The 23,346-nt window shown below is 64.3% G+C and overlaps 4 protein-coding genes across 11 annotated transcripts; 3 read left to right on the top strand and 1 right to left on the bottom strand.

Annotated features, from left to right (window-relative positions):
- The first annotated feature begins 180 nt into the window (after positions 1 to 180).
- LOC310882320 (deoxyribonuclease-1-like) lies at positions 181 to 5,233 on the top strand. Its single transcript, XM_083800912.1, has 7 exons — positions 181 to 2,657; positions 3,179 to 3,267; positions 3,388 to 3,471; positions 3,593 to 3,708; positions 4,127 to 4,239; positions 4,706 to 4,860; positions 4,937 to 5,233. The coding sequence occupies exons 1-7, from the start codon at positions 2,358 to 2,360 to the stop codon at positions 5,166 to 5,168; spliced, it is 1,089 nt and encodes a 362-aa protein (XP_083657038.1). The 5' UTR covers positions 181 to 2,357; the 3' UTR covers positions 5,169 to 5,233.
- A 259-nt stretch (positions 5,234 to 5,492) lies between these two features.
- On the top strand, positions 5,493 to 12,553 carry LOC310882309 (deoxyribonuclease-1-like 2). Of its 7 annotated transcripts, XM_083800887.1 has the most exons (8): positions 5,493 to 8,680; positions 8,968 to 9,056; positions 9,994 to 10,077; positions 10,229 to 10,329; positions 10,436 to 10,548; positions 10,749 to 10,903; positions 10,999 to 11,095; positions 11,749 to 12,553. In XM_083800887.1, exons 1-8 carry the CDS (start codon positions 8,534 to 8,536, stop codon positions 11,797 to 11,799), a joined length of 837 nt encoding a protein of 278 aa, XP_083657013.1. In that variant the 5' UTR covers positions 5,493 to 8,533; the 3' UTR covers positions 11,800 to 12,553. The 7 variants fall into 7 exon arrangements, with proteins under 7 accessions (XP_083657013.1, XP_083657010.1, XP_083657008.1 ...); XM_083800884.1 differs by having other exon boundaries at positions 5,493 to 7,810; positions 8,461 to 8,680; positions 10,229 to 10,903; XM_083800885.1 differs by lacking the exon at positions 5,493 to 8,680 and having other exon boundaries at positions 8,687 to 9,056; positions 9,994 to 10,329.
- On the bottom strand, positions 12,028 to 18,790 carry ECI1 (enoyl-CoA delta isomerase 1). Its single transcript, XM_083800894.1, has 7 exons — positions 18,636 to 18,790; positions 18,053 to 18,172; positions 17,051 to 17,178; positions 16,279 to 16,425; positions 14,763 to 14,884; positions 14,210 to 14,388; positions 12,028 to 12,543 (listed from the first exon to the last, which is right to left on the bottom strand). The coding sequence occupies exons 1-7, from the start codon at positions 18,673 to 18,675 to the stop codon at positions 12,377 to 12,379; spliced, it is 903 nt and encodes a 300-aa protein (XP_083657020.1). The 5' UTR covers positions 18,676 to 18,790; the 3' UTR covers positions 12,028 to 12,376.
- Positions 18,791 to 19,306: 516 nt separating this feature from the next.
- Positions 19,307 to 23,321, top strand: PTX4 (pentraxin 4). Of its 2 annotated transcripts, XM_083800838.1 has the most exons (3): positions 20,560 to 20,826; positions 20,946 to 21,456; positions 21,701 to 23,321. In XM_083800838.1, the coding sequence occupies exons 1-3, from the start codon at positions 20,698 to 20,700 to the stop codon at positions 22,333 to 22,335; spliced, it is 1,275 nt and encodes a 424-aa protein (XP_083656964.1). In that variant the 5' UTR covers positions 20,560 to 20,697; the 3' UTR covers positions 22,336 to 23,321. The 2 variants fall into 2 exon arrangements, with proteins under 2 accessions (XP_083656963.1, XP_083656964.1); XM_083800837.1 differs by having other exon boundaries at positions 19,307 to 21,456.
- The last annotated feature ends 25 nt before the right edge of the window (positions 23,322 to 23,346 follow it).

The following is a 23,346-nucleotide window of genomic DNA, read 5'->3' as shown; positions in this document are numbered from 1 at the left end:
ACGGCCCCGTGGGAGGGCGGCCAGCTGCGGCTGGAGGCCGGGAGCGGGGCAAGGCCGCCGGGCAGGGCAGGGCCGAGGGGGCGGTGACAGCCCCGGAGCCGGCCGAGGGCCCCCCGCCCCCGCCAGGCGGGGCCGCCCCCGGGGACCCGTGCGGGAAGGCGGCCCTGGGGGGCGCGGTGCCCCCCTCACGGTACCCCGGCACCTCCCGGCGCCGAGCGCGCACCGCGGCCCCTCAGGAGCGGAGCCGGTTCTGGCCCCAGGGGCCACCGGTGGGCCCCAGCACCCCGCCACCGGCACGGGGCCAGTGCTGCGGGGAGGGCTCGGGGACGGGGAGCCAGCACCGGGCAGGTGCCGGAGGCAGGGAACGCTCTCGCCCCGCTCCCTCGCCTCGTTGACGGGGACTCGCAGCTCTGCTGTCCTCGCGTCCCGTGGGCAAAGCTGCCCGCAGGGACGTGGGGCGGCTCGGAGCCGCTCCTGCTGCCCGCAGCCCCGCTGCGGCCGCTGGACGGACTCGGCCGTGGCCCGCGTGCCCCGGGCCAGCTCATCGAAACGTCGGGCGAGGTGTGGTGTTGGTCAAATAAACGCATTTTCAGACAAACCCCAAAAGGCCGTGCCTGATGAGGTCTTTCTCCTCCAGCGGTAGCCGCGGTGAGAGCGGCCCCGTGCCCTGCACTTCAGAGTTGGCATTACCCATGCGGGGTTTATTTACACCTTGGAGATCTTTGTCAGCGTTTTTATCGATCCAGACCTATTCTTGGCCTTTCTCTGGACCTGTGGCTGGAGATACCGGTGCTGGCACCGACTGAAAGAGCTGCTTTTCTATTTTCCACTGAAGAGACCTTTGTTTCTGCGAAAAAATGCCATATAGAGCCTGAGGCCTTGCACACTTATTGGCTGGGCGACTCTTTGGCAAAGCGCGTGTGTTCCTCCCCATAAATGCAGGTGCAGCTCTTCCTTCCCTTTCCAGAGACCAAGGACTGCACCAAAGGTACGTCAGGCTCCCCCTTCCTCCCGGGCCCGAGGAGCGCACCTCTGCGAAGGCACTTTCTGCAGCTCGGGTTATTTTTGCTGGGATGCTGCTCAGGGTCTGATCCTCGGTGCAGTTCATGAGCATCACCCGAGCGTCTGCCTGTGCACGCGTACGGGCATCTGTGGGTGCCCGGGCACTGCCTGGGAGCCGATGGAGGCGGATGGGTCCCACGGGAGCAGGGAGGACTGGCAGGGGTTTGGGCTGTTGGTGGCACTGCCAAGTTGCAGCACCACCAGGAATTGTGGCATTACAAAGTTGAGCATTTGCAGTTGTAGCAAGGATGGAAGTGGGCGAAGGGGAGCGCTTCTACTAGACCGGCTGCCCCAGCGGCGAAAACAAGCCCGGGGCGCCCTGAAGCTGGCTTTATTTCCTGGCCTTAGCAGCAGACTCATTATCAGACACGGACACTGAGGGCAGCACTGGTCCCAGCGGTGCTGGGTGCTCAGGGTGCGTGGGTTTGGCCGGGGTTCAGATCCCATCGTCTGGGCAGGATGTGGTAAAACATTACCCCGGGGAGCTCAGCGCCATGGGAAATGCTTCCCAAACGCCTTTCCCTGGGGGTTGGACCGGCTGTGCTGCCTCGGAGCGGGGTCCCATAGGGCTCAAGCCGGGGTGAGGATGGGGCAGCGGCAGTGCTTGGGGGCAGCAGCTGGCAGAGCAGTGTTGGGTGCGGGGGGACCCTCGCCCACCCCAGGGAAGAGTGCTCCAGGTGCGGGAGGACATGTGCAGGGGTGCCGGGGGTGTCCAGCCCGTGCTCTGTCCCAGCACAGCTGCTGTGGGGTCTTTTGGGTCCCTGGCGCAGACCTGGGAAGGGATGGGAGAGGCACAAGCTGAGGGACTTTGGTGTCCCCTCCCAGCGGGGTCACAGGGAGGCGGGGAAGCCCACGAACGCCTGTGTGATGGTGGCTGTGTCCATGCACACCTCAGCGACCCAAAGAGGGAAGCAGCTCCCACTGGAGACACCTCTGGCACAGAAAATAACCAGCAAAAGCCCTGCTCAGCACCGGTCCCTTGGCTCAGGTCTGCAGGGGGGCTCCAGTCGGGTCAGCAGCTCCTGTCCCCTCCCCGAATCCTTGTGTCCCCCCACTGCCACCTGCCCCGGGCCAGGAGAGGTGCCCAGGCTGAGCGCGGTGAGTGAGGAAGCCGCTGCTCTGAGTCACCTGGAGTGCCATTTGTTCCCTTGCCAGTGAATTCCCTGCTCGGGCTTCGTGGGCAGGTGAGGGTCCCCCCAGGAGGCTGGGGAGCAGAGGGACAGGCAGGATGAGGCCCCGCGTGAGGCAGGGGCAAGGAGTCAGCCGTCCAGTCGGCAGCTTGAGGCTGCAGCTGGATGGTTGGAAGGGGCCCTGGTGGTTCGCTGCAAAACGGATGCCTCCCAGTGAAACCAGTAGGGCCAGTGGGAATAGTCCAGCCGCCCTCGTCTGCACCAAATTCCCCTCCTGGCCGGGCAGGCCGAGCTCATCCCTGCCCCTCCGCACGCAGGATGGCGGCCTCGAAGCTGCTGCTGCCGCTGCTGGCTGCAGCTCTCCTGCTGCACGGGGCCGCTGCGCTGAGGATCAGCGCGTTCAACATCAAGACGTTTGGGGACAGCAAGATGTCCAACCAGACCATTGCAGATTTCATCGTCTCTGTGAGTGCCGGGGGGAGAGGAGCAGTCCTGGCCACGCTCCGGTCCCTGGGAGGCAGCTAGCCTGGGGCCGCCAGACACCGACTTTCCGTAGATATCTGTCCATGCAGGTGTCCATGCATGCACCTACCTGTGCCTCCATCTCCCTGTGCCTCCCTCCACCCACCCGTCTGTCCATGCACACACCTCACACCCATTTTCCATGCCTCCATTCCCCCCCACCCCCCTGCTCTTCCCCCATCCCTGTCTCCAGCCCGGGCCGCCTCCGTTCTCGCTGGCCCGGCTGAGGACAAGCGCTGCCCGCTGCCGCCCAGGCTCCTCCGAGCAGCCCGTGTGGGTGCAGGGGGCAGCCAGGAGGGTGCTGGTGGACCCGGTGCCCCCCCCGCAGTCCCTCCGAGCCAGAGGGAGCTCCCTCCCCGCTCGCCTCCCCACTGGCACCCATGGAAGCCCAGCCCAGGCACCCACGGGTGACCCCGTGAGGGGCTCCCAGCCGCGGGCGAGCAGCTCTGAGCTTGTGCCCCCAGATCCTGTCGGAGTACGACATCACCGTGGTGCAGGAGGTGCGGGACGCCGACCTGAGTGCCGTCAGGAAGCTGATGACCCAGCTCAACAGGTGACCCCGATGGCGCCGGGACAGAGCCTGGAGAGCCTCTCGCTGCGCTGGGGCCAGACAGAGCCCCGCGGGCACCGGCACACCGGGAGCCTCCTCACCCTCCCCACGTCTCGCTCCCAGTGCGTCGCCGTACCCCTACAGCTTTTTGGACAGCGTCCCCCTGGGGCGGGGCAGCTACAAGGAGCAGTACGTCTATATCTACAGGTGAGGGCCAGCGGGAGGGGAGGAATGCCACCAGGGCCAGCTGCTGACCCCTCCAGCGGCTCCAAAGGGGAGGTGAGCACCTCTGGGTCCCCGCTGCGGCTGCCCGCTCTCCTCCCCCAAGGTCAGACATCGTCTCCGTGCTGGGAAGCTACTACTACGATGACGGCTGCGAGCCCTGCGGGACCGATGTCTTCAGCAGGGAGCCCTTCATCGTGAAGTTCTCCTCGCCTACTACGCGTGAGCAGAGCTGGGCAGCCCCGGCACCGCTCCCCCCCGGCCCCTTTGGGGCTGCCTGCACCTGGCACAGGGGCTCCACTGGGCTCATTCATTGCTGTGGGGGCTTCTCCCACCCGTGGGTGCCCAGGGGCCTGGGTGCCTGCCCAGCACGGCAGGCACTGTGTGCTGCTTCCCACCGTGTGCCGCCTCCCACCGCGTCCCATCTCCTGTCACCTCCTGTTGCCTGCCATCTCCCGTCGCCTCTCGTTTCCCACCTCGTGCCACTGCCTCCCCCGCAGCTCCGCGGGACACGCTCCCACGCTCCCCTCTCTCTCCCACCCCCACCTCCTACCTGAAACCAAGGGAGCTTGGTAAAGGGACAGGAAAAAAGCTCAGGGGCTGTCCCGGCTCCGGGCGCTGACAGCTGCCTCTCCGGCAGAGCTGGAGGAGTTCGTGGCAGTGCCCCTGCACGCGGAGCCCAGCAGCGCGGCGGCCGAGATCGATGCGCTCGCCGACGTCTACACGGATGTCATCAACAAGTGGGCGACCAACGTAAGCGGCACCGGGGAGCCCGGCTCCCTCCCCAGGGCAGCAAGGTGGGCTGGGACACGGCTCCGGGGCCTTGGCACGTCCCAGTGGCTGTCCTTGGATGGATGCATCCCGTGGGAGACCTCATGCACCCATCAGAGCGGGTGCCACCCGGCAGTGTCTGGGCAGGGAGGTGGGACGCAGCTCCCGGGTGGCTCCGACCCTTCCTGGGGGCTTCCCCCCACACACTGCAGAGAGCCAGGTGGGTCGTGCTGCCCTGCGTGATTTTGGGCAGCCTTTGCTGCCCCATAATGGCCATGCTGCAAGGACTTGGCTCCGGCCACGCTGACCGCACAGCCAAGGGACGTTCGGGACAACCTGGGGTGGGCAGGGCTCATCGCGGGCGCAGGATCTGTGCGCTGCGGGCACCGGGGCCACCAGTCCCTCCTGGGGTGGCCTCGGGTGGGCTCAGCGCGGCGCTGCCCCGCAGAACGTCCTCTTCCTGGGCGACTTCAATGCCGACTGCTCCTACGTGACCGAGGCACAGTGGCCCTCCATCCGCCTGCGCTCCCACGAATCCTGCGAGTGGCTCATCCCTGACAGCGCCGACACCACCGTCGGCAGCACCAACTGCGCCTACGACCGGTGGGTGCCCTGGCGGTGGGTGCGGGGGCTGCCGGCGGGGGTCTGACGGGTGCTGACCCCCACGGTGCCTCGGCAGCATCGTTGCCTGTGGCTCCGCGCTGCGCCAGGCTGTCGAACCCGGCTCCGCCACCGTCAACAATTTCCAGCAGACTTTCCACATCCAGAACAAGGATGTGAGTGAGGGGCTGGGGGAGGCCGGGGGGTGGCAGGGTCCTGCTGGGGGCCAGGGCACACAGCCTGCTCGCACCACAGATTTCACCCAGTGCCACGTTAATCCAGCCCACAAAGCCTCCGTGTCCCTCCTGTGAGCGTGTGCATGAAATTTGGGGATTGGAGCAGAACATTTGGGCCCCGGCTGGCCACGACGATAATACCAGGTCTGGACAAGCTAAGCCACCTCTCTGCTTTCTCCCTGCACTCAGGCTTTGGCCGTCAGCGACCATTTCCCTGTGGAGGTGACACTGAAGGCCCGCTGAGATGTGCGTGGTGGTCACCAGGATGCCACGACACAGACGTGTGTCCCTCGCGGGAGTCCCTGCACTGCCAGGTTCAACGAAGCTTCCTGACTTCTCGATCTGCTGCACGCTGTCCCTGCACGGAGACAGCCTTCTGGGGTCTCGTGGCTGTGGGGTGCTTTCATTAAATATTTGCTATTTTCAGCCTGTGCTGCTCTGGCTGGAGCTCGCTCAGACGGCAGCTGGGTGCTGCGAGTGCCCTCTGTGCGCACCCCCATATCCGCGCCGTCCTGTGTGTGTGCGTGCCGCTGTGCACAAGCACTCCCACACGCCTGCTGCCTGATGCACACCCTCGTGTGCAAACCCTCTTGTGCACGCTCCTCTGTGTGCAGTGCACACCACCCCGCGCACACGTGCACCCCGTGCACCCCCAGCCTCCTTCGCACCGTCCCGTATGTGCACACCTGCGTTCCCCCGGGCTGCAAGTGCCCGTGCCCGTGTCCCCACAAGTTCCTGTACACACACACGTGTGCTCACACAGCCTCCTCTGCAAACCTCCCCCTCCTGGGTGCTGTGGGGCTGCCCCACACGTGTGCCTCCAGCCCCACACACGGGTGAGCCCTTGCCCCTATCCCCTAGGGCTCATTGCCACGTTTCCACACCGAGTTTTGGGGGCACACCCCAGGGCATGAGGATGATTGGCAAAGCAACCCCTGCTGGAGCGTGGCGATTGGGTTGGTGGGTGCTTGGGGTGCTGAGCTGTTTCGCCCCCATCTCTCCAGCCCCCACCCCGAGCTTGGTGTCCCCCTGCAATGGGGCAGCCCCGGCATGGGGGGGCTGCAGCCGGGAAGGTCCCCGGGACCTGGAGCCTCCCTGCTGCTGTCGAGAGCCCAGGAAATTTCCCTGCTGTGGGAAGAACAGCTCCTGTCTGAGCAAGCAGCAAAGCGGGGTGTCGGGAAGGGCCTGGGAGGGTCCAGGCGGGTTTCCTCCCCCTCGCTGAGTCGCGGGATGCCTCCAGCTCTTCTTCCAGCTCATGGGGCCGTATCCTGCTGGAGCCCGCAGGGCGTCTGATGGGCACTGGTGACGGTGGTGGGAGGTGGAGGATGTGAGTCAGCTCCCGGCGCAGTGGTGCGGTGCCTTCCTGGGGGTTTCGGTGCCTTCCCAGGGATTTTGGTGCTCCTGGCACAGAGCCACCTCGTCCCGTTCCACGCAGGGAGGCACAGAGCTCTGCTCCTCGTGGTGGCGGCCGACCCGCGACGCAGCAACGAGCGTTGGAACGGGCAGCGCGGTGCTGCAGCCCCTGCTCAACCCCGGGCAGGGGGATGCGGAGCTGTCCTGGGAGCACTGGCCTCATCCCAGCGGGACACCCGGCCGAGGGGGATTGACCCAGCACCCGTGGGGGGAAGCCCTCTGGCCAGGCAGCAGTCACCGTGCGCGTGTTGCCGATGGGGATCAGGATGCAGGAAGCCCCCGGGCTGGGCACGAGGCCGCTCCCCTCCACCTGCGGGTGGGGGGGTCCCACCAGCTTGGTTTGCACCTGGAGGGCCCCCGTGTGTCCCGGCAGCACCTGCGGTGGGGCGCCAAGGCTCAGAGGAGGATGCTGGAAGAGAAAGAGGAAATGCTTCTCCCAAAGGAACTGGGCCACTCACCGCCTGCAGGGATGGTGGAAAGCCCGAGCTGAGCAATCCTGCAGGAATTCCTGGATGCGTCTGAGGACACTGGACTCACCCATGACTGGTCGCGAGGATGCTGCCCCAGTGCTGTGTGCCGGAGCCCGACAAGCCCCGGCATGAGGAACCGTCACCTCCCCGGCCCCGGCTGCCGGCCACGCACCTGCCCCGCCACCAGCACCCCCCAGAGCCCGGCGTCCTCGGCTGGGCTGGGGGAGAGTGCTGGTGGCACAGGGGATGCCAGCCCAGCACCAGCACCGGGGCTCGGTCCCAGCCATGTCGCAGCTTCCCCAGTGGGATGGGGTCAGCGCCGCGTCCTGGGGCTGCTTGGGGTGGCTGATGGGGCAGGGGCTTGCAGCTGGCCCCTCGCACGGAGGCTCGCAGTGGCGCCGATGGCTTGACTGGCTTGACCCGAACAACCCCGCCATTTCCTCATGTCCCTTCTAATTACGTGTCTGAATCACCTGCATTAAAGCCATTACCCCCAGCCACCCGCCCTGCCGCTCGGCATGACGCTGGGGTGAGGAGCACTGCGAGCTGGGCACCCCCTGAGCACCCCCCGAGCTCCGCGTGCCCCCAGCCCCACTGCGCTGCCCCACCGCCGCCGCTCCCCCCGGGTGCCCTCCGCGGCGCTGAGCAGAGGTGCTGACGCCGGCCCCACCCTGCCGCTGTGCGGGTTTTGGTTTCCCAACGTGGGAAGGAGCCCAAACCTGTGCCAAAACACCCACGGGGGTGTCCGACTCATCCTGCTTTCCCAGCACCTCTGCTGGGAATAAAACAGCCCTCCTGCGGCCGGGAGGGCAGAGGTGCTGCGCGCTTGGCACGGTAAGGATGGAGCTGGGGCTTGGTGCCTCTTGCGGCCGTGGCGCGACGGGCTGGGAGCTGGGGCAGCCCCGAGGTGTGGGCAATCACTCATGGTTCGGCCATGGAACTGGAGGGACTGGGATGGCTGGAACTGGGATTTGATTCCTCGCTTTCCGAGACCGTCGAGTGGTGCAATTCCAGGGCAGGAAGCTCCCAGCTTTGGGGAGCACCAGGGAAGAGGGGATGAAGGGGGACTGTGGCCACGTTTAAGGATGCAGAACAGCAGAGCAGGGTCAAGAGCGGACTGTGAGCAAACTGAAGGATGCAAACCAGCCTGGGGTGCGGGTGGAGGGGGATGGAGCATGCAGTCAGAGCAGGACAGCCCCATGGGGAGCGGAGCCGGGAGCTGGCTGATCCCAGGGCTCATGGGCGACGGGCAGAGGCGCTTCCCGGCTGATTCACCGCGGCAGGACGGGCTTCGTCTTCCTCTGGGACCGGCGACCCGGCAGACAGCCCGGGCTGGCTGCACAGGCTGCCCCAGGCAGCACGGCCAGATCCAGCTCTTCTGCCCCGGCCGAGCACAGCGGAGCGGTGGCAGTCCTCCGTGGGCTGCGGCACGGCACATAGGAAGGACCTAAATGGATTTCTTCGCTTTATCCCCAAACATGAAGCATATTTCCAAGCCCAGAGCAAACCCTGGCTCCGATTGCTATTTCCCTGCGGCTCAGCATCCCTCCCAGCAGGATGGGGATCTTGGTGCTGACACTGTCCCTGCTGGCTGCGGCTCTCCTGTGCCCAGCCACCGCCACGCTGCGCGTCGGTGCCTTCAACATCCAGGCGTTTGGTGACAGCAAGATGTCTGATGAGGCCGTGGCAGGCATCATCGTCAACGTGAGTACGGCTGGTGCTGCGCGGGGACGGGCTGTGTGCATGGAGCCAAAATGCAACTCCTGTGCCAGGGACATGGCCATGGCTGGACATCTTCCTGGTGCCAGGGATGTCCTGGCTTGGTGGAGGGTAATGTGGGTCATGTCAGGGACACCTTGTGTTCCCTCTGAGCCTCTCTGGGGACATCTGCCTCGGCACCGAGGGACATGTGGGTCACCCTGGTGCTGCCGCGGGGTCCCTGCTCACCACCCTAGCACCCCGAGCCATTGCCATCGCTCCTGTCCCCGCAGGTCCTGCACCGCTACGACATCGTGCTGGTGCAGGAGGTGCGCGACTCCGACCTCAGCGCCGTCACCGAGCTCATGGAGCAGCTCAACAGGTACGAGCAGGGCCGGGGCTGGAGCCACCCGGCAGCAAAATGCTGGCGTTAGGCAGGGAAAGCAAAGCTGCTTGAGCAATAAAAGGCAAACAAACAAACAAAAAAAAACCATTGGAAGAGCGTTTGTTTTCAGAAAGGGGAATAAGAGAAAATGCTGGAGCTTTGTGAAATGAAACGGGGAGGAACAGCCTGGAGCTCGCTGGGCACTGTGCCGAAGCTTTGAGCAGCCGCTGTGAACAATCCAGGGGGAAAAGGGGTGCAAGTGGTGCAAAACGTTCGTGAAAGCTGAAATCACACCTGAATGCAGGAGATGGAAAGGAACTAAAACTGTCACATCGAGTCTGAAAAATGCAACAGGACAGGGCAAAGCCGGGGCTGGGGATGAAGACACAGGGGCGAAGGGCACGTGGTGGGACCGTGGCTCTCCGGGGGCTCCGCGTGGCCAAACCTGACAAATCCATGGGGTGGCAGAGGGGGCTGTGCCATGGGCACAAAGCTGCAGGTAGCCCAGGCTGCCACGGGCATGCAGGGGACCCAGTTCTGGGCGAGGGCCGGGCCCGGGGTGGAGGTCCCTCCGCAGGTACGCCCGGCCCGCACCCTCGCCCCTCCGTTCCCCCCTCCGGCATTACCACAAAGCCACCGCGGCAGCGAGGGTGACGCCGCGCCCCGCGGCAGCCAATTAACCTCGTTTAACTTGGATGCAAATGACTATGGGGAGCATCCCTGCAGAGCAATGGGGGGCAGGGACCAGCCCCGTGTCCTGCCGGGGCGTGGGGAGGATGGCTGGGGTCACCACGCGGCGGTGGGGACGGCGGGTGGCTCACGGTGCCGCCCGCGGCGGGGCTGCGGTGCCCCTGGGGCCAGCAGAGCCAGGGCCACCCCAGGGCTGTGCCAGCACTGACAGCCACGTCACTGTCCGTCCTTTTCATCTCTGCAGCGTGTCCTCATCCCCGTACGACTATGAGATCAGCGGGCCCCTGGGACGGGAGAACTACAAGGAGATGTACCTCTTCATCTACAGGTAACGGGGTGGGCGTGCTGCTGTCCCACCTCGGGTGCCGCGGAGGGGACGCAGGGGCCAGGATGGCCCCACGTCACCTGCTGGGGCTCAGGACACCAAAGCCACCATGGCAGGGCCAAGCCCCAGCATCACCATCCCCTCGGTCCCGCAGGACGGACGTCGTGTCGGTGGTGGACACCTACCAGTACGAGGACCCGCAGGACACCTTCAGCCGGGAGCCGTTCATCCTGAGGGTCTCAGCGCCCCACACCAGTAAGTGGTGGGAAGGCGGGGGACGGTGCCAGCCCCTCTCGGGGGGGATGCACGGGGTGCCCATGGGGCTGTGGCCACGCGGGCTCACACATCCCTCTCCCCGCAGAGGCAGGGGAGTTTGTGATGGTGCCGCTGCACTCGGCCCCGCACGACGCTGCCGCCGAGATCGACGCGCTCTACGACGTCTACCTGGCCGTGGTCAACAAGTGGGGGACCGATGTGAGTACCCCTGGCAGCACCGGGCCCTGGGCACGGCGCGACCCACACCGGGTCCCCGCTCCCAGCTGAGCACGGTGGGCACAAGGGCGTTGGGGCCGGGGGCCCTGCCACTATGGGGCAAAGCCGGCTTCAGGGCTGGGACGGCCGGTTTTGGGGCAGAGGCAGCCCTGCCATCAGCCCCCGTGCCGCCCTTCCCGCAGAACATCGTGTTCCTGGGGGACTTCAACGCCGACTGCGCCTACGTCAAGCCGAGCGACTGGTCCTCCATCCGCCTGCGCACCAGCGACGTCTTCAAGTGGCTGATCCCCGACAGCTCCGACACCACCGTGGGGAAGTCGGACTGCGCCTACGACAGGTCAGCACCACCACCGCGTCCCCGGTGCCCCCCTGCCTGTCCCCCCCCGCCGGCAGGGGCAGGAGCGGCACCCACCGCGCGTTGCTCCCTTGCAGGATCGTGGTGTGCGGCGCCAAGCTGAAGAGGAGCATCGTGCCGAACTCGGCCACTGTTTACAATTTCCAGCGCGCTTTCCAGCTGGAGCAGGAGGAGGTGAGCAGGGATCATGAACTGGGGCTCAGGGTGTCTTTGCTGCACCCGGAGATGCCCGGGGCAGTGAAGCCAAGTTGCCCCAGGCAGCTCCGGGTGCACCAAAGACATCCTGACACCGCGGGGCTGCCAGCATTTGTTCAGGATTAGGCAGCCCAGCTGCAGCAAGGTAGCTGCTGCATTTAAGTGTCAGCTCAAATGTGGGTTTAAAGCAGCCTCAGCAGCAGCACAAGGCAGCTATGGCCATGGCACCTGTGTCCCTGCCCCATGCCAGGCTGTAGGGACACCAACAGACACACGCAGCCCCTCACATTAGGCGCGCTCCCCTCCTGGGGCACAGCAGCCACCCACATCCAGCTAACGTGGAGCCCTGGGTGCTGGGGGACCCATGGGTGGAAAAAAGAGGGGGGATTTGGGGTTATTGCCTGTCCCTGCGGTGAAGAGATGAGCGTTTTTGTGGCCTTTCACGGGTAGGAGCAGGCACGGCAGGGGCAGGACCTCACGACTCCAGGGCTGGTGTTATCCTGTCCCCCGCCAGCAGGCAGAAGGGTCTCGCACAGCAGCGACAGCTGCCCCTACAGCCCCACCAGCACCACGAGGGGTCAGGGCTCACCCAACCCTTGCGTTACACCTCCCCGCCTCTCGCCCTCCTGCAGGCCCTGGCAGTCAGCGACCACTACCCGGTTGAGGTGAAGCTGACGGCTTGAGCTCCTCCTGCAGCCGCAGACCACGATCCAGCTCCAGCTCCCACGACCACCCCCACGAAGGCGCTCTGCAGCCCCATCCACAAGCCCTGCACGTGGGCTGCTCCCGAGTGCGGTCTGCAGAAGGGTGACAGCCAGCCCCCGGGGCTCCCGGCAGAGCCCCCCCGGTCCGCCAGGATCCAGGAAGCAAGCAGTGACCGCAGACAGGCTCAGGAGTGAAGCACCCACCCCTACCTCATCAAAGACTTTATTGACAAATTTCATTTTCACAATTAGCTGTTGGACAGGAGGGAGGACATCCAAGGACCCGCAGGCTGAGGCTGCAGTGCTGTCAAGACTCTCCCTGTCTGTTCCTTGGGTGAGCTGAGCAAACAGCTCTCCCTGCTCTCAGGAAGGCAGCAGTGGTGTCAGGCACTCTATGGGGACTACCGGGAAGGGTTGGTTGGGGCAGCCACAGGAGCAGGCAGCACGTCACCAGGCGCTGACACTGCAGATGGCTTCAGCGTGAAAGTCTACACCTACTGCAGTGTTTTGGAGGGTCATGAAAGCTCCTGGGACCGAGCCCCAGCTGGCTGGCTCCTCAGCTCTTCTTCTTCTTCAGCATCTCCATGTACATGCGGAGGGACTTCTGGATAGACTCTTTTGAGATGAAGCTGATGAAGTACTGAATGTCTTCTTCCCGGTGAGCTACCAGGCGGTCCAGCACTGCCTTCCTCATCATGGTCTTGGTGAGCTGACGGGCATGGTCTGTGGAGAGGAGAGTGAGGACAGGGGGCATGCACAGTCCCCACTGTTATCAACCACCTCTCGGCCCCTGTCACCACGTGCCAGTACCTCCAAAGCAGAGGTCGCGCACACCGAAGGGCTGGTGGGCTCTTTAAACCAGCAGGGAAAGGTGTAAGAACAACCCACCGTCTGGAAGCTGAACTGGATACATTCTCATACAATAAATTGTGAACTCTATCCCTTGGTGGGGAAATGACTGAACTACTGGGACAAATTACAGAACGAGTTGTGCACCCTCCTTCTCTTTGCACCCTCTAGAGCCCAGCCCTCACCCAAACGCCCGTCGCTGGGCTCAGGACAGCAGTAACTGAACAAAATTCTGTTATCTGAAACTGCTCTGGCTCCAAGCTCTCCCAACCCAGACCCCTTTGACCTCTGGGAAGACATTCTGTTCGTGCCAAACATGCCATACAAAAGCCAGCAGCATTGTCCCCACCAACTGCAGGCTCTGGGCTGCGATCCCTGCTCCAGCCTGCATAATTCAGCACAGATATGGGGATGCTGCTGGAGCAGCGCTGGTTGCTGGAGCCAAGGCCTCAAGCACACATCTGCTCACGCCCTACCTGCAACAGTGCAGACACAAATCTATTGCACTGATGTTGCAAACATGCTCTCAGAGTGTGGCAACAGGAACTGTGAAATGAGGGTGAAATCCCACATACTGAGAACCCAAAATGGCTTTAGCACCTTCATGGGTATCTTCACCCAGACAAACTCGTTGGCTCTGACTTAAGGCTCTGCAGAAGGACCTGCATGGTGCCTCCTGGAAGCCACGAGAGAGCACAACAAAGACATGCTCCCCACTCTCAGGGGCTGAGGACCAGCTGGTTTCACTCTAACACCAAGACAGCAGGGCCAGAGAGATGTTTAGGGACCCTCTTCCAAAACCAGGACGCTTAAGTGACAGCCCTGGGACCTGCCCATTTCTGCCCAGTTCCATTCAGATTTCTATAGAACGAACTGCCAAGGGTGATACGTAGCTGCACCTAACTGCAGCCCTTCAGAGGTGGCATGCAATGGGATAAAACAAACCTAGCCATGGGCGGTGGAGAGCCCTCTCCCGGCCCAGGAGCCATGGAGCAGCCCACACAGGCACGTGATGTTTGCATTTGCTGTCTGTCCTAACGCCCCCAGCTCCACCTCAGCTAAGGGAGTACTAAGAGCTGATCCACACCGCTCCTCCAAAGGGCAGGCTGGCAGCCACCCAGGCACTCCCACCCACCTCAGCTCTGCAGGATTTTCCTCTCCCTCCAGCAGAGCAGGATTAGCTCATATGCCGGGTTAACGCCTCCGCTGACAAACAAAGGGTTCCAGTTTGAATCTGGAGCTCAGGCACCTCCGGATCAACTCAGCAGCGCTGGCAGAGTGAGCTGAGCTGGAGGCAAGCGCCTTGTGCACCCAGCACACCGTCCTGTGTGGCAAGCACATCCCTGATAGCCCAAGGCTGCTTGGACCGCTTTGCTGAGCTTTCCTACCTCCCAGCCACTCACACCTCCAGTACCAACAGATACGTAGCTCCCAGGTACCAGCCTCAATGCCTCTCTCTCCTACACGGGTAAAATCCCCGCTTCTGCATTCGGTCATTGCCCAGGAGGCAGCAGCAGTCTGCAGGAGGTGCCTCCCTTACCGGGAAGAGCCAGCCACTGCTGCATAACAGCCGTGGCCCTGTCCTTCAGCTTCTCCTCTGGCACCAGCTCGTCCACAAGGCCAATCCTGTGGGCCTCAGGTGCAGAGTGGAGGGAGCCCAGCTGGAGGGAACGTTCAGCAACTCGATGTCCCACAACGTTGACAAATGTGTCCTTAAACCTAGAAGAGATGGGAGGAAAAGCTTTTGCAGGTACACACCCTGTACCCACAGAAAAGCACACTCCCAGACCGAGCGTGACCACGGAGATCTCCCAGCACTAGTTTTAGAGTTGATCGCGGAGTCAGGACTGAGATCCTTGCGGGTGGAGGCTGCAAACAGGACGTCAGAACGTTCCGCAGCCTGAAAACTTTTCGGATACATACAGGACAGGACAAAGAAATGAGGTACCGCACACCCTGCGACTACCTGAACACTCTGTTGGGAAGGACACATAGAACTACATCTCAGTGGCCAGTTACAGCTTATTAATAAACCCTGTGAACTCTTTTTGGAGACCTACTCATAACAATAGAAGTGAAAGACACTGGCCTACCAGAAGGGAGCCACAATGCCCAGCTGGGCTTCGTTCAGGCCAATGCTGAATTTGGGGTTCTCTGCCATGATTCTGTAGTCACACGTCAAGGCAATGAGACAGCCTCCAGCCGGACTGGATCCCTGGCAAGGAGAAGGAAGGAGTGAGTCTAGGTCAGCCCTTGTGCTCTAGCTACAAGTGTCCACGTGCCCCGTTTTCTCCAGAACAGGGAAGACATACAGTGACAGAGCTGCCGTGGCCAGAGCAATGTTCCCCCCTCCCCAAGATTCCAACCACCTGATTTAAAACAGCCACTAAAGAAGAAGATTTCTGATATGCTTACAAGAGTTTATCCTTTCTTTTTTCTTTTCTTTTTTTTTTTTTTGGTGCTCTCTGTTTCTTGCAGTCCACAGCCTGGAAATCTAATTAACTGATCTGTTCCCATTGAGTTTCGCTCTTTAGTTCACAGACTCCTGCAGAGAAAGCGCTACTTGCACTTGCAAACCTTGCAGTGGAGATGTCTTATGGCATTTTCTTATGATTTTGTAACCCTCAATGCCACAGAAATGTTTCTGTGCAAGGGTTTTGTAACACCATCCACGTATAAAACTTCCATTTCAGCCATGACTCAGTGATTGCTTAGCCCTGCATAGGATGCTTGTGGGATGCTGGTCAGAGACCCAGCCACCTTCAAAGACAGCCTACTGGCAGACGCAGAACCACGAGCTGCCAAAGCAGCACTGCACTGAAAAATGGAAACAAGACAGCGTGTGGGTAACATGTCTGTGGAGCACTTCCCTGCTGGCCAAGAGCTGTGGCTGGAGAAGCACAAGCCAGTGAAAAAAGGACTAACGACGTATTCCACCACCCAGGGTCCAAAGCACCACTGCCCAAAGGGCCGAGGATAATTCTTTGCAGCGCTGCACGGCTCCCTCCCCATCTCCTCCCCTCCAGCTATCAAAGCAGCGCAACAGCCAAACAAACAACCCTGGGCAACTCCGACGAGTCTCATTTGTGAAAAAGCAGATGGTATGCACGTGACAGGCGTCCTTTGGACTCCTCCTGCCCTGACTGCTGGGCTTCTCTGGTACTCACCAGCCACAGATGCCCCCCTGGGCTTTAACACTGGCCTACAGCCTTCCTCCTGGCTCTCCAGCATGCAGTACAGGCTTCCAGATGAGTTCCTGGGGCCGGGAATGGCTCTTGCTGCAAAAAGCACTGCTGTGCCACTGACATCTAGGTCCGAGCCCCCCAGACACAAGTGCTGTGCAAGCTCTCCAACACCACCAACGCGCTGCTACACCTTCGCAGCATGCGCAGCTTACTCAGAGCCTGTGACATCGCCCGCTTCCATGCATTCCCACACCCCAGTGCACCAAACCTACCGACACGTACTTTGCCCAGACATCCCAATGCTGCATTTGTTTCAGCACTGGCAAGCCTGATTTTTCGGCTGTCCCTGCCCACACACCACAAACAAGCCCAGCAAGCGACAGACCACGCGGGGCGGCTAGGAAGGCAGATCTAAAGGACTTGCATTGACTGCAGCGACTGTCACCATGTTGGAGCTGTACAGCCGGAGCCACATCTCCTGCACGGCCCTCCAGAACTCAGCATAGTGCTCCGTGCTCTTCCCACACATCTCGGTGATGTCCAGGCCAGACGAGAAGATTTTGGGGACAGCCTGAAATCAGCAAAATACAAACATTACCCAGATTAGCAATGACCCTTTAACCTTCTAAAGCCTGGCAGTCTGTGGAAGGGGGATGCTCTGGTTAAACCTAACAGGGCCTTTTGGGGTTCTGAAACAATCTCCCCAGTGCTCCTGTGGCCTGGATCATTATGTCACCACGTCCTGCAGGGCTGGGATTCTTTGCTTGCACCAAGATTTTTCATCATCGCAGTCCCTGTGTGGGTCCAACAGCCACACAGCACAAAACTTGCCCTGTCCCATTCCCGGGCATGACCTCGTACCAGCATCCCATCTGAAAATACATTCTGGCTTCCCTAGCACCTTCTGGGCAGTTCAAGAGATCTCAAAGGATTTGTCACGTTTGCAGATAAGCAGATTTGATTTTAATGCCAAATGACAATACTTTGTTGTTATTCTTGCAGTAAAGGCCACAGAAGAAAGACCGTTGGCCTTTCAAGCATCCCTTGCCCCTGCTTCCAGAGCCAATTAAAGCTGCTTCCTGGTCCTCACATGCCAGGGACCGGGGAGCCAGGAGACCAAACACGAGCAAGGGAAGGGCACCCATGCCTGCCAAGTTGCCCTGCAGCTCGTGCTGCAATAGCAGGGCAACACGTACGGATGTGAGGATCACGCCCCGGCAGGCCCGGTCGTTCTCCAGCTTCTCCAGGCTTATGCAAAACTCGGTGAGGAAGTCCAGGCTGAGGCTGTTAACCGGAGGGCTCTTAAACTTCATCGTAGCTACACCTGTGCCATGGTAAACACGGAGACGTCAGAAACCCCTTGCCACGGCGGCATGCACCACACGTACACCTGTCTTGCCCAAGACAGGTGTTTCGTCTGCCTTCCTGTTTTCCCACTTTACCCAGATCGTACCTTTTCAAACTTCATTCTTCAAAAAGCCCCCAGAGCCCTGGGGCCAAGGGCAGGGCCTCTGCCTGTACCCGGATCTGCCCGCAAGCCCAGCTCAGCTGGCGTGAGCCCGCAGCCGTCCCCGCGGCGTTCGGTGGCCGTGCCACGCGTCCCAAGCCAGCCACCTTCAGGGTGTCCCCACCGCGCCGCTCCCTCCTCCCCGGCTCAGCTGGACGAGCCAGGCCACCGGCTTGTACCGCGCCCAGGGACTAGCAAGCCACCTTGGCCAGTGGCGTGGGGCGGACTCCGACCCCTCGTCCCTCCCGAGCAGCACAGCCCTGCCCCAAGGGCCCTTCACCAGCCCCCCGCCGAGTGCTCGCTGCGTGCTGCAGCTGCCTGCCGGGGACAGCACGAGGACGGGCCCAGCGGGCAGAGGCAGGCCCTGGGGCGCGCCAAGGAGGCACGTTCTGCTCAGCGCGGGGGCACGGCCCTGTGACAGCTATTCCTGGCAGCCAGCACAAGAAATCCCCAGCAGCTGCTCGCTGCACGAGCCCTGTGCTGCTCCGCCGGGTCCCCAAAGCGGAGACGACACCGGGGGGACAACGCTCAGGCACGAGACCCCACGGCAGGCACCCCACGGCGTCACCCAGGGGCCGCGTGCTGCTCGCGGGGGGGGCTCCCGGGCACACCGAGCGCCCGCCACCCGTGACACCCCCGTCCCCACCCCTGCTGCCCACGGCCCTGCGCTGCCCGGTGCCGCGAGCCGTACCTGCGCTCTCGTCCAGCTCCACCAGGACCCTGTTGTTGCTGAAGGCGCGGCGCTGGGCGGGCGGGGGGCCGGGGGGCAGCCGGGCGGCTCTGCCCCACGCCTGGCCGAGGGGCAGCACCCCTGGGGGCGGCGGGGGGGGGGGTGAGCGCGGTGGGGCTGCGCCCCACGGAGCTGCTGCTCGGGGGGGCGGCGGGCGGGGGGACGGGGACACCGAGAGGGGCGGCGGGGCGGCACCGCGGGGGGCGCGGGGGGTGCGGGGGGCACGGGGATACGGGGGGCACAGGGGGCATGGAGGGCACGGGGTTACGGGGGGAGCGTGGGGGGCACGGAGATGGGGGGGTGGGGGTACGGGGGGCTTGGGGGGCGTGGGGGGCACGGGGATACGGAGGGTACGGGGGCTACGGAGGGTACGGAGGGTACGGGGACCCGGAGTGGGGACACCGCGACGCACAGAGGGGGGCGAAGGGGACCCCCGGGGGGCTGTGGCGAGGCCCCCCTCACCCCCGTCAGGGACCCGGGACCCGCCGCCCGCGGGGCAGGCACCGCACCGCACCGCACCGCACCGCACCGCACCGCACCGCACCTGGCCGGGCCACGCAGCGGGCGAGGGCCGGCGCCGCCATTTCCTGCCGGAGGGTCAAGGAGACGCCGCGGGGCCTGGGGGCGGGCCCGCCCCCTCCGTTAAACCCCGCCCCCGTTAAGCCCCGCCCCCGTTAAGCACCGCCCCCGTTAAACCCCGCCCCCTCCGTTAAACCCCGCCCCCGTTAAGCCCCGCCCCCGTTAAGCACCGCCCCCGTTAAACCCCGCCCCCTCCGTTAAACCCCGCCCCCGTTAAGCACCGCCCCCGTTAAACCCCGCCCCCTCCGTTAAACCCCGCCCCCGTTAAGCCCCGCCCCCGTTAAGCACCGCCCCCGTTAAGCCCCACCCCGTTAAGCCCCGCCCCGCCGTTAAGCCCCGCGCCCCGCCGTTAAGCCCCGCCCCCGCCACTAAGCCCCGCCCCCATCGTTAAGCCCCGCCCCCGCCGCTAAGCCCCGCGCCCCGCCGTTAAGCCCCGCCCCCACCGTTAAGCCCAGCCCCACCGTTAAGCCCAGCCCCCTTCGTTAAGCCCCGCCCCTCCGCTAAGCCCCGCCCCCTCCGTTAAGCCCCGCCCCCTCCGTTAAGCCCCGCCCCACCGTTAAGCCCCGCCCCGCCGTTAAGCCCCGCCCCACCGTTAAGCCCCGCCCCCTCCGTTAAGCCCCGCCCCGCCGGCAGCCCGTGGCCGGGCCGGGGTGTGGTGCTGGGCGGCGTGACGGCCTGCTGCTGCCCGGGCACCAGCGGTGTTCCCGGGGGCGGTGCCGGGGCCCAGCCTCGTTAATGCCCTAACCGATGCTCTGCGTGAGGGAATTGGGCGTGCCTCAGGAAGCCGGTGGATGGCACCGAGCTGGGGGAAGCGTCCGTCTGCCAGAGGGCGGGGCCCTGCACAGGGACCTGGACGGGTTGGGTCGATGGGCAGAGCTCAGTGGGACGAGGCTCAGCATGGGCCACAGCAACCCCATGCAGCGCTACAGGCCTGGGGCAGAGAGGCTCAAAAGCTGTGCAGAGGAAAAGGATCTGGGGGTGTTGGTCAATGCTCACCTGAACACGAGCCAGCAGTGTGCCCAGGTGGCCAGGAAGGCCAACGGCATCCTGGCTTGTATCGGGAATAGTGCAGCCAGCAGGACCAGGGAGGTGATCGTCCCCCTGTACTCAGCTCTGGTGAGGCCACACCTCAAGTACTGTGTTCAGCTTTGGGCCCCTCACTACCAGAAGGACATCGAGGCCCTGGAGTGTGTCCAGAGCAGGGCTACGAAGCTGGTGAAGGGCCTGGAACACAAGGCCTGTGAGGAGCGGCTGAGGGCACTGGGGTGTTTGGTCTGGAGAAGAGGAGGCTGAGGGGAGACCTTATTGCTCTCTGCAACTGCCTGAAAGGAAGCTGTGGGGAGCTGGGGGTCGGCCTCTTCTCACAGGTAACTAGTGAAAGGACTACAGGGAACGGCCTCAAGTTGTGCCAGGGGAGGTTCAGGCTGGAAATGAGGAGACATTTCTGCTCAGAAAGAGCAGTCAGGCACTGGGACGGGTGGCCCAGGGAGGTGGTGGAGTCACTGTCCCTGGGGGTGTTCAAGAAAAGGTTGGACGTGGTGCTTAGGGGCATGGTTTAGTGGGTGACATTGGTGGTAGGGGGATGGTTGGACCAGGTGATCTTGGAGGGCTTTCCCAACCTTAATGCCTCTGTGATTCTGTGACTCTATGATCTTGCACCATCCTGCACCTTCCTGTGCTGTCCTGCACTGCCCCTCTCTGTCTTGCACCGCTCTGCTCTGTCCTGCACTGCCCCGCGCCGTCCTGTTCTGTCCTCGGCTGCCCCACTCTGTTCTGCCCTGCCCTGCCGTGCCCTGCCCTGCTCACCCTGCCTGCCCTGCCGGCCCTGCACCGCTCTCATTCTCCCACCGGGACAGCCAGGCCGGGGCGGATGGCGGGGGCAGCTCCCGGGGCTGGCCTCGGCGGCAGCTGGGCCACGCCAGCACCGCCTGTGAATCTCATCGTGGCGGAGGCTGCCCCAGGGAGCAGTGCGGGGGCCAAGCCTGGGGCCGGCCGTGCCGTGCGGGCAGACGGCGTCCGGCGGCGGCATGGCGGGGACGGTGCTGCCCCTCTGCCTGCTCCTCGCTGCCGCCCTGTGGGGTGGCCTGCCCGAGGCACCGGGACCCGCAGCCCGCACTGGCCCCGTGCTCCAGCGGCTGCGGATGCTGGAGGAGCAGGTGGGTGCCCGGGCTGGCCCGGGGGGGCTGCAGCATCGTGGGCTCCTGGGGGGGGGAGCTCAGCAGGATGGACGAGGGTTTATCCAGCAGGGCGGCTGCTTCACCCTGCTCCGTTGCAGTTTCGCCGTTTCCAGGAGGTGACGCTGAGCCATCTCCAGAGCATCGCCAGGAACTACAACATCTCCTACAACATCGACAGACGGTTTCAGGTGCTGGCAGAGCAGGCGGAGGCGGCCGACGCAGCCCGGGCCGTCCTGGGCGCCGAGCTGGCCCGCCTGGCTGCTGCTGGCCGGCGGCTGCACCGCAGGGTGAAGCGGCTGGAGGGGACGGTGGGTGGCCTGACCCCCCGGCACCACCTGCTCACTCGCCCTGAGGCCGGTGCTGAGCCACACAGCCCGTGGGACACAGTCCGCAGCCAGCATGAGCCACGGGGCCCCGTGCCCCCCAGCACTGCCAGCCCTCGGCCCCTGAAGGTGAGGCAGCGGCTGTGGGAGGAAGGGCACCGGCTGCTGGTGGAGACTGGGACCATCGGGATGCCCACGGAGGACACGGAGCCCCTTCGTGACGCCCAGGCTGTCACAGCGGCGCTGTCTGCCACGGCCACAGGCCCCCAGGAGCAGCTGGGGACAGGTAGGTGCGGGCCCAGAGGGGTGGCTGCTTCCTGCTGCCGCCAGGCTTGGCTGGGGGAGTGTGGGGGGGGTGTTCAAGCCCCAGTGCTGGCAGGAGACAGAGCTCTGTGCCCTTCAGTTCAATTTTAAAACACAGGACTGCACTCAGATCCTGCAGTGGGAATTAAAGAGGTTGCATGGCCCATGCCGGGGCACCAGGGACATTCGTCCTTGCAGCCCTGGCTGAGCGCTGTTCCCTTCCCCAGCCTGTGACGTGGGCCCCGTGCTGCTCTTCCCCAGCGCCTCTGCCAGCAACGCGGCCATCCTGCGGCCAGGGCTGCGCGCGGGGCTGTGGGCGCTGTCGCTCTGCACCTGGGTGCTCACCCCGGCCCCCCGCCTCGGCACCGTCCTGTACTACGCCAGCGAGGACGGGGACAGCAAGCTGGCCGTGCACGGCCAGGACAGGGATCCTGGATCCGCGCGTTTTGTCATCGGGGACACAGTGTTTCGGGAGCTCCCAGTGACGCCGCTCCTGGATGGCAAATGGCACCACCTCTGCCTCATCTGGTCCTCCAGCCGGGGCCAGTACCGCTTCTACGTGGACAGGAGGCTGCTGGCCGCCGGCTCTGGCTTCCAGCAGGGCTATGAAATCCCCGCTGGCAGCTCACTGGTGCTAGGCCAGCCGCAGGGCCACGTCAGAGTGGGATTTAGCCCCACGGGAGCCTTTGTGGGCCGGCTGGCCGGCTTGGCCCTCTGGAACCGGGCTCTCATGCCCGGGGAGGTGGCCAGCATGGCAACTGGCCAGGGGCTGCCCTGCAGGCCCCTCCTGACTCTGGCCAATGCCTCCCTGCAGGGTGAGGTGCAGGGGGTGGCGTGCACCTGCCTCGAGCACTGCCCGTGACGAGCCCGGCAGCTCACCGGTGGCTCGTGGTGCCTGGCCGGTGCGAGCCACGTCCCCCTGGGTGCTGGGACACCAGGCAGCGGGCTGTCTCGTGGCCAGGCCGCCGCTGGTGGGCTGTTGTATCCCCTGGGAAGTTGCAGGCTGGTTTGAGGTGTTGGGGGCGCCAGGCAGAGGTACCCCCGCACCCCTTCCCTCCCTGCTCGCTGCCTGCAGAGCTGCTGCCCCAGCCAGGGCACGCCACCAGCTCCAGGGCACGGTGCGTGCTGAGGCAGGGCACAGGAGCTGGGCAGCCAGGGTTCAGCGGGGAAGCGTAATCTGATTTTCAGGGCTGTGATGCGATTTTCACAGCAGTGATGCGGAGCCCCCACGTCTGGTCACGTCGCTGTGCCTCCCCGTGGGGCTGAGCACCTGAGGGAGGCAGCTGGGTGCTCCCAGCACTGCTCTCACCCGGGGGGTGCCGAGGCTCTGAGGCGCGGGGCCGGGGGAGCAGGCGGCCACGCGGAGGCCTGCTCCTGCCTCCAGGAGCACGTACAGCCCTCTCGTTCCTATTAAAACGCTCCAGGCAGAGAGGAAACCTCATTTATTTACGGTCTTGCCCTTCCCGGTACCGCTCGGCGACACTCTGAGCCCTGACGGGCACAGGGCCCGGAACAAGAGGGCGTGCGGCAGCGGGCAGGCAGCGGCACGGCGTGCCCCCAGGCGGTTTCACGCCCTGCGGCCTCCCCGCAGGCCGGCTGCCCCCACGGCCCCGCAGCCGGTGCCCGGCCGGCAGCTCACGCTGGGCACGGCGCAGCGGGGAGCGGGGAGCGGGGAGCGGGGCTCGGTCACCCGCTCGTGCTCGCCGCGTGCCCCCTGCCCAGCAGCTTTTGCCACTGAGTCAGGCGGCGGGGGCGGCACGGAAACACCCGTGACCGTGACCGGGAGCGAGCCGGGGGGGGGGGGGGGGGGGGCGCCGGCAGCCGCCCGCTGCCCGAGAGGCCCCGGGGGTGGCGCCGGGCTCTGCGCTGCCCC

Source organism: Anser anser, assembly GCF_964211835.1.
Source record: "Anser anser genome assembly, chromosome: 15".
NCBI classification, from domain to species: domain Eukaryota; kingdom Metazoa; phylum Chordata; class Aves; order Anseriformes; family Anatidae; genus Anser; species Anser anser.
The sequence above is the reverse complement of the archived record's forward strand: the minus strand, read 5'-3'. Positions and strand labels throughout refer to the sequence as shown.